Source organism: Sinocyclocheilus rhinocerous, unplaced genomic scaffold (assembly GCF_001515625.1).
Source record: "Sinocyclocheilus rhinocerous isolate Xijiao unplaced genomic scaffold, SAMN03320098_v1.1 scaffold1053, whole genome shotgun sequence".
In the NCBI taxonomy this organism is placed as follows: Eukaryota; Metazoa; Chordata; class Actinopteri; order Cypriniformes; family Cyprinidae; genus Sinocyclocheilus; species Sinocyclocheilus rhinocerous.
The window spans coordinates 1,541,137-1,551,090 of NW_015638958.1; the positions used below are offsets into that span (position 1 = coordinate 1,541,137).

A 9,954-nucleotide genomic window follows, 5' to 3' on the forward strand; every position below is an offset into this window, starting at 1 on the left:
GACAGAATGCGAGCATGTGGGCTGCTAAAATGTGGAGAGAAGAGGAAGGTGTTAAGAAGCCGTGAGAAAACCGAACAATGGAACATCGGAAATCAACTTCCTTAAGTTTATTTTGTGCTTCTCAAGCAATTAGCAGTTACATCTTGTGACAAACAACAAATTATACAATCCTACTCGTGATTAATTCACACAATTGAGCTTCCCTAACAGACGTCTTCAAGTTGGCACTGAACGAGTTCGTCTTCAACTCAAGGTTTCGTGCTCTGCTTCAGCAGCGAGACCCTGTGTAAAAGCACTTTGTCTCAGCGGTGAACTTGTACAGAGCTTGTCCACTCCGCCTCCCTCACTGTAGTACATTTCCTATTTGGAGAACCGTAATGTCTGGAGGGAAAGGTCAACCACAGACAGTATGAGTAATGTGAGAAAGAAACAGGGGGCGAGAGGACATCACTCCATATCTGAAAATCTCTGTGTTGAGGAAAAGGTGCATTACATGGCTAAGAGCTTTGACACTCAACACTTTTCCTCACTAGAATTAAATATCAGAAACGTGACATTATGGATGAGCTGTGCGAATGTAAAGCGGATTTGTTGGCTAAACAAAACAAGATAACAATTTTGAACATGTATGTGGCATAACACTAGACATTCCATGTAAAATATGGTGCATGGCAATGCTTGACGGCCATCGAAAACAAGGAGCAGTTTGATTTGAATAATCGCTCGGAGAAAATAAGTATTTCTCACTTGCGGGTCTCGGAGTCATGTCAATTATGATGAAATATTCTTCAGACGTTAATTCGGGAAGTGTTTGATAACCTGCGACTGACTGGCTGGATGGCTGACAGCATATTTTAAACAATGGCAAGAGAATGCAAATGGTCGTACTTAAAAAAGCCATAGAGGCTTTTGATATAGATCACCTTCAGTTGTGTTAACAGATGTCATTAATCAAAATTTAACATACTGTAAAAGCGCAGGCTCGAGTTATATTAGAAATATGAAGCCGTTTCACCACATTATCGCAGTAAGCTCATTTGGGCATTTCGCAGAAGGGAATCAGTTTGCCTAAAGACACGTACACACTAGATCTGTGCAATGTCAGAATGCTGCAAATCCACAGATGGTGTCATTTATATTTATAGTTTTAATAAATATATTAATCTAAATGTTCATTTTTAGAAGCAGTGGATTCAACTTGCAAATCATTTCAAAGCAGCTTTATAGAAAGTGTTTCAGCAACACTTAATGAATGCATAAGGTATCACCAACTATAAACAAGATTTGTTTCAGCATTAATCTAGGTTTAAAAAATTATAAATGCTATTGCTCATCATTCATGTTCCATGCGTGAAGTTAATTAACTTGCAATGTTAGAGTATATTAGCCTAGATAGATTCATAAATGCTGTAAGTGTTGTTTTTGTTAGTTCATAATACATAATGCATTTAACAACTTGAACCTTACTGTAAAGTCTAAATGTTGTGCATTAACCCTATAAAGGCTGTATCATATTTGATGGTCTACTTTCTAAGGCCTATAAATAATCAACAAAAACTTTGCTGAAAAACCTGCTGTATTACATGCTTTCTTTTGTCTGACCTTTTCAGCAAGAAAAAAAACCTTTTAGTATAATCTGAAAAATGTCCACCTTAAGGTCGTGGACCTGAAATTAAGACTTTTTGTTAGTAATATTTCAAAATATACACTTACTGAAACTGCACCAAATTACATATTTTGCTCAGTTTTGGAATAAAACTGAGGTGTCGTCCCCCTCATAAAAGCTCATAAAACATGGTGTGTAGAAAAGGAAATAAGTTGCATGTAACCAAAGTTGCATATTTTTATGTGCAGTCACGCATTTTGACAATCATGCGTTGACCAATATGACTTTGAGAGAGGATGGTTCTTTTGTAAATCTAATTTGGTGTATTCCCTCTTGATGTCAAACTGACCTCGCTTTTTCTCACACCTCCACAACAAATTTCTATTTGGTAACAAAAGACAATGCGTTTAGGTGTTTTCATTTTATTTTTATTTTAACCAAGAACGCAAATGTGTAAAACAGCAATCAGCAGTGAACTCCCAAAGCTTTACATAACATCAAAACAACAGCAACAACAAAAAAATAACACTCCTGTAGCAAACTACTATTCACTACAGTCATTTCCAGGAAAAAAAAACAAAAAAAAACAAATCCCAAACCAGTACTAAATCCACAGGAACCTCTGACTTGCAATTAAGTTGCACTAAACACACAAACCGAATCAAAAACATCCCTCAAGCCATCTGTCACGTAACCTCCGGTGACCCAACACACCGTTGTTTATGAATGCAGAAACAAGTAAATGCGCTTCCGCCGGGATCAGGCTGGAAGTGGCGTAAGGCTACTTCAAAGTCATCATCACACATGCATGTGTAATAGAAATGTGTATGCATGGCTAGAACGCCGCTCAAAAAGCAACACTTTACCACCCACTGCTCTGACTAATGTGAAAAGATTTTTCCCTGTTGACCATTCAAATCTTTGAGCAACTTCATTTGAGGTCATTCGCTTCTCGCAATGAATCAAGCATCATCCTGCACTTTCACAATCAATCTATTAAAAGCGAAACCTAATTAACATGAACGCAGCAGCACTGAGAGATGTTTTCCTACCTAAAGATATATTCAGCAGATAATGATGAACTCATTAACTAACAAGGTCTTATGAGGAATATCGATCGCTGTGATTTGGAAGCTCCTTCGGGTGCTTGATCCCATTTATCATTGGCGGTGCTCAGTGGCTGACGTACATCTGGCCCAGTCCATACACAGCCATTTAGCCCAAGAGTTCTCCACTCCTCCGAATAAGAGGTGTGTTGATTCATTTAATCAGTGTCTGAGTCATGGAGGGGTGGGAGGATGGGAAGGAGTACGAGAAGAGAGGCCTAAGGCCAGTCTTCTGAATTTAAATACAGGGCTGAAGATTGAACTCGCTCGCTCTCAGCCTCTCACTCGCATTTAGCTTTGCCCCGCTGCTCGTTGAGATTACTGAGGGCATTATTGAGATTGTTCTCTTTTCAGGCAACTCTAGTGACTGCGACAAGCAACTAGTTTGGCTTTGTTTCTCGAGTTTCACATCAATTCACTATTTTCCATGCAGCATTATTTCTCTTAAAGATAGAAAGCATTAATATTCACCAAACTTAAGTCTATTTTACAGTTAATCAAAGGATAAAACAAAAGAGTTATCAAAAAGTTTATTAGGCACAGCAAAATACAAAGACTTTGGTCTTGAGACTGACACTAAATCAAAGTCTGTTTTTCTTTTATAGTTTCATACCAAAACAAGTATTGCAAGTGTTACAGTGAGTTTGCATAGGCATGAAGAATGGAAGGAAAAACAAAAATCAGACAGTAGTGGGCAATATCAAAGCCCTTAGTGTGAAATATATAAAAGTCTTCTTGTAAAATACACTTAAATGTTTTTAAAAATACACAATAGTCATCTAGAAAAGAAGGAAGCGTACATATAAACTGTGAGGGAATGCCCAAAATTTAATGTATGCCCCTACCTGTCCTCAGGAAGAAATCTTGTGTAAAGATTGAGCAGATTAATGCATTCGTGTGTAAAAATATAACTTTTGCTATATAGACCTTAGTGCACTCAGCCACTGCTTATGGAAAAAGGCATATTGGTGACTAAGGTACAGGAATGCGTTTAAATGTGTACTCGCTAAGTCTGACTGATTTTAAGGCTCAATTTACTTCTGAAGCATAATCTACTGAAATGCGGTAAAGGCCGCTTAAATACTATCCATTGCTTTGAACTCGCTCAGGGCCTGCACAGGGTTGATGTGCTTCTTTTGAGAGGACCGCTTCACTTTGTTGGTCTGACCGTCATCTTGCTTCTCGCGTTTGACCAGCGGCTTTTTCTCGGGAGCTTTCATCCTCCAGGAGATGGCGGGCATGTTGAGGTTTTGCATTCCTTGAGACTTCTGGTACTTGGTGGAGGCCACGTAAGAGGCCTTCACGGTGGACACCACAGAATTCATCAGATTCTTGGCCGCCTGAATCAGAGACATAGCGCTATCCACCTGCAAGTTGAGGGGAAATTGCAAAGACCTTTAGAGGAGTTCCCACACTTTCTACAGTGAATTAGCATTTCCATGACACTTTTAGTCATTTATGATTATTGGATATGGATTTCTCTTTTATAGAATTTGATGGAGATGACAGACAGATTCAGCTTGTATATCGGACACTAATCTTCTGAACAAATAGGTTTAAATGATTATAATTAATAACCTGCAAATGTCTTCAATTTTCTAGTCGCAGGTATGTTCTACTCTACACAAGCTCTTAAATATTTTCATCTTTATAATTTATATTCATTACACAATTTTGAAAGATTTTATTGATTTCCACAACTTTACATTTTTCAAGTTTTCAAAGACTGCAGAAACCCTTTATTTAACCCCACATTTATGACCTTTAATATCAGCTATTCTATTTAATATCAGCTTAATATCATCCAGCTATTCTGATTAATTTACCAATATTTATCAAAATATCTGGTTGCAAATTAAAGGACATATTTGCAGGTAAAACACTTCAAAAACAACATTTGCTTTTACTGGGCAAAGATTTTGACAATCAAAGACAGTCTAAATACAAACCCCTATTGATGCATCAAAGTAATTAATATTACTAAAATTAAACAAATAGCAACTTAGTTTCAAATAAAGGCTGGGAATAGGCAAGCTGGAAATACTATTGAGCTGTAAAACAAAAACAGGAAAATAAATTAGCTTAGCAGCATGTGTTGTTCTTGTCATAGAGGTACGGATGGGAGAAAATAACAGTAATTTTATTTTGCTTCAGATAATTAGGTTTTTCACCACAGAGGCACAAGTCTGTCTGTCCTTTTCTCCCTCTCAGTAAATGAGGACTTACCCCAGACACCACGAGCTCTCCGCCCAGATTCTGCACCTCTGCTTTGACTTTACTGCAGATATTGAGCTGGTGACAGTACAGGGCTATACGCTGCAGATAGGCCAACAGATCCTGCTTGCACGCTGAATCTGGACACTACAGAGAGAGAGAGAGAGAGAGAGAGAGAGAGAGAGAGAGAGAAGATTCATTCGTGGCGCTTTGAGGTGTAGACTCTGTGTGGGCCTAATGATACAGATGCACCATTTAATAAACCTGACATGAAAACACGTCGAGACGGATGGTGAGTCAGACAAGCATCTGTACAGAAATACTTCGACTGATATCTAAAGTGAAAAGCACGTTCAACACACTGGTTGTTTTGAGGATCTTTGACTGTTGCCTGCAGATACCCAACCGCTCCACAGTCACCTGTCCAGCTGCATGTGCTAGTCAAATTCACTCGGTTCCCCATCGTGGCAGGTGATCAGGCCCACCGAGGGCTCACAGCCAAACTGTCCTTATGATTTTACTAGAAGAAAAACTAAATCCTTGCACATCCATCAGAAGAAAACAGCCCTCTATGTGCTTGCTCTTAAGGAATATTTTTGAAGTATAAACACAACAACAGTTCAAGAGTCACAATTTGCACATTTCTCATCCAACAGTTGATCTCGCATCAACAGCTAGCTTATTACCAATTCTCAACTGCAACATTTACTAATTTAGGTATTTGCACAGATATGTATTCAGGGTGAAAATTTGATGCTAAGTGGTAAAGAGCTGGAACACCAAGACAGAGTTGTTAATGGCACCCTATATAATTAAGTGGCTTTATTTCATGGCACAAAACTAGCAATTTTCTTCAAACTTGTTGAAGTGCTCATTTGATTGAAGCAGTTGCAGTGGGTAAATCTGAAGACAACTTCTTGGGATTTAGTTTGTTGACAGTTACTGCAAATCTTTTTAGCATGCAAAAGCTCAAAGCACACTGAAGGGAAAGATGCAAATTCAACATCTTTAGCGTGCTGACAAAGCACCTCGGCTGCTAAAAAAATAAATTAGTCATTCTCACTAATCAATTAGTCGACTAGTTCCTAGACATTCCTATATGTGTAAAACAAAAAGCCTGCACTGCAGTGCTGCCAACCGACTGAACATTCACTAGCTCCATTTACCAGTCGTTTGTGCAGTAAAAAGCACAGTACTTATTTTTCCCCATAGTTTGACCATCCGATATCAATAAAAAAAATAAATTAGTCATTCTCACTAATCAATTAGTTAACTAGTTCCTAGACATTCCTATATGTGTAAAACAAAAAGCCTTGCACTGCAGTGCTGCCAACCGACTGAACATTCACTAGCTCCATTTACCAGTCGTTTGTGCAGTAAAAAGCACAGTACTTATTTTTCCCCATAGTTTGACCATCCGATATCAATACCTCACGATGTTTCACCAGTCTCCAAGGTAACAATAGTTTCTTGACAGTTATAATGTTCAAAGAGTCTGGCCCCACATCTTTGCATTGAAATGCTCTGAACAAGCAGGACTTGAGGGTGCCTGCACATAATTACACCAAGCCAGCTTCCCAACAATGCCTACATCTCAATAACTCTGCCCCAAATGCCATAAAGCATTTGGGAAAATGTCAAATTTCCATTATTTTAAACAACAGCTAGACTGCAGATGCATACTTGAGCTGCTTAGGGCTGGAAAGACACTCACAGATGTCATATGCATAATTCTGCCACGCAAAATGCACCAATTACGATTTTATGTAAAATTCTGGTGCACACAATTTAAGACCTCAATATTCAGCCAAGTTAAAATAGTGCTTAGTTAGCCATAATGTATAAAAATGGGGCAAGACAACCTAGAAAATGTGAAGTTCCCATGACAAAATGATGCCTGTATGAAAGAGAAATTAAAACGAGATGGTCTTCCATGTCTATGTAATAAATACAGATTATAATACCTAAAAATTCTTTGAAATACCTCAATTAAAAAGACTGAGGAAGACTAAACAAGAGTGACTCCATATTCAAGCAAGTATGTTTCAAAAAGCTCTGTGTGCATTTTGCTAAATGAGCTCTCGGTATCCATCCATTTTAATGTTTGAAGCTAGCAACTCAAAATACAAGGGTGGAATATAAAGCCAAACTTGCAGAGATGTGCCTATGGGAGATTCAACTGGAGATACAGCGGAACACAGAGTCTGAGTCAGGCCATCTTCACCATACTTTAATAATCATCATTCTGTCTATACACCCCACTGAGAGAGAAGGGCAGATAGACAGGCAAAGGCTGTTAGAAACAAGACAGAGCGACAGGGAGACAAAGGGAGATGGGAGACAAATGGGTGAAAAGAGAGCGGGATACCAAGAAAGAACTGGTGAGAAACAGGAAGATAGTGATGAAGAGGGCAACAGGCTGCTCGTCTTTCAAGACAGCGTGAGAATTAGCTGCCATTTGATCACAGTATTTTCCCTGAAGTTTTGCTTGTTAAAGTGTAAGATTTACATGCTACTACAGCCACAACATGGAATTTAAAACTACTTGTTTCCAAATTGTGTGTATAATTGTGTATATAAATGAACATTAACAAGAAATGAAATTAAAATGCAAATATTTACTTACATTACATACATTTTCATTTTTAGGTGCACACTTCCTGCTTTAATATGCTATAAATAGGCACTTTATTGGCCCAAGGAATAAACTCTGCTCTGCGTCTACTTTCCCTACAGTATTACAGTATTTGCTGACTCTATGACTGCAGGATACTGTAAAAGCATTTGTGCCAAGGGTTGGAGGAGAGGATTACATTCACAGCAACACAAAGCAAGAATTTTCTTGCCTTTAAAGGCTTCTCACCCCAACATCTGGCGTGTTGATCCAGCAACAAGTCTGGCTATGCTGTGAGCCCCAGCAGCACTGCTGGAATATTCAGCGGTGTAGCTCTGACTGCTTTGGCATTCCCGGTTTCCACTCCAGCTGGCTCAAAGCATTCTGGGATTTGTAGTAAAGATTATCCAGCTGGGCACATCATCACTCCCCAGCGGGAAGTCAGGATGTCTGGGCATGTCTGGGCAGAACTTCTCCCTCTCTCTAGCTCATCATAAAGAGCCAGCAGGGGCACAGCAGTGTCCTTATTCGAGCACAGAAAGCCAGAGTGCCGCCTCTCGTCTACTTTACTATTCCACCAGTCATTAATAAAGCTCCAAATTTTTATCAATCACCAAGCTGCTTTTCTTCCCTAGAGCTAGAGAGCTTACTGCAGAGGAAGTCAGACAAACAGCAGAACGAGGTGGAGAAATGGAGAGGGTGAGAGAGAGAGAGAGGACAGCGGTGGTGAATCAGAACAGAGCCCTGCTAAAATGAAACCTGCTAAGCATACCAATTAGAGACTCGACTCCTGTTTGAGACAGCTCGAATTGGCCCTTTGAAAGCATCACTTGTGCATGCTCAGCTGCTGAATTCATCCAAGTTGAACAGGAAATGCAGCCTGCCTGCCTGCCTTGACCTAGACGCATGTGAATACATGATGCACATGTCAAACAAAAGTCCTCCCTGCTATCCTCAAACATTTTCTTCCTCCACCTGCAAGGGACGCATGCAGATCACATGTGGTTCTGCTGATGCGGTTGATTTGGGGGGCACTTTGTGGTGAAGGGATGCGCTAAAACAGCATTTTTATTTATTTATTTTTTTTGGAGAAGTGCAGTGTCCAGTAAGTCCCTTATCAGGCCGGACCAAGAGCTTATTCTGCATTTACCCATCACTCCATTAAAAATAAGCAACTTCTGAGAAGAGTGTTCTCCTTAGGAAACTCATATAACCCTAGAGTACATAGTGTAACCTTACGTTCAACTTCAGCCCCACTTCAACCTTTTAAGTAATGTACATGCACGCACTTAAAGGATATTACCTTGCCTGGTCGTGGACTTTGGATTCTGTGCAGCAGGCGTTTCTTGGCAATTATTTGTAAAAAAAAAAAAAAAGTACTTTAAAGAGACCGAAGAACAATTAAAATACACTAAGAAATACACGTTTTACAAGTTCTTAGAGGACTTTTGGTTTTCCTTTTTACAGGAATCAGTGAAAGAAAAATCTTTTGCTCGTATATGCCGGCTAATAATGCATGTGGTTTTCAAAAGTAAAGTGCGCTGCTTTTCTAAGATGACAATGAGTCTTTAATTAAGTGTTAAAACGAGGCACTTTTAGCACCTTAGTTACACAAGGTGATAGAAAAGGTGTTGCCATTATGTTTCTATCACATGCATCAGAAAGAGGTGGACTAATGCTACTGAACTGACCTAGATAAACTCAAATACATACGACAGAATTTATGAAGCTGGGAAAGATGCCAAGTGTTAAAACAACAATACAGCTACCTTAAAAAAACATATTTGCCTTTGACTGTTTATCTCATAGAATCTTTGAAAATTGGATCTAAATGGAGGTTAACGTTTCACAGATTTAAACGGGTTTAAAGCAACAAGTAGGCTATTTTTGGTTGAACTATGTCTTTAAGTATAATCTGTAACTGCTATAGTGAGCAACTTCCACTCTGCATATTCATGAAAATGGCAATGCTCAAAAAAAAAAAACACTGTTTTCTCTCGCTCTCTCTCTGCAAATGTGTACATTATTGTGTAAATACCATGTTGTCCTCTGGCATGGAGGCTGCAACATAGTTCAATAAAAAAAAAACAGAACTATACCCTGAGAAAACCATCCAAAACAATAAAAACAAGGGGGCAGTCATTATCGGGACTGATGAGCAGAAGAGAATGCAGGTGTTGGAAAATATAACGGATTTCACACCTCAACGTTAAAAATATCCTGCTATAAAAGTGAGTAGGAAGGTCAGGCCGCATCATAGAAAATGTCATCTGGCCTGCTGAATTCCATTCTAAATGGGCGGCGGCAGTAGAACAGCATGAGCAGGGTTCTGACCTTTCTCAACACATCAGGGAGGAGAAATGCCAGTTTCCTGTATTCACTGACATAGAAGCATTTTAATATAGAGCAGCCCT

General features: G+C 39.1%; 1 protein-coding gene across 1 annotated transcript in view; it reads right to left on the bottom strand.

The window, feature by feature from the left end:
* Positions 1-2,020: 2,020 nt before the first annotated feature.
* The window catches only part of LOC107750356 (catenin alpha-1), a 108,537-nt gene continuing 100,603 nt past the window's right edge, over positions 2,021-9,954 (bottom strand). The window contains exons 17-18 of the mRNA XM_016565709.1: positions 4,939-5,073; positions 2,021-4,079 (exon numbers count right to left, since the gene is read on the bottom strand). Coding sequence (XP_016421195.1) covers positions 3,789-4,079; positions 4,939-5,073 — 426 coding nt within the window. The 3' untranslated portion in view covers positions 2,021-3,788. The remainder of the gene's footprint in view (positions 4,080-4,938; positions 5,074-9,954) is intronic.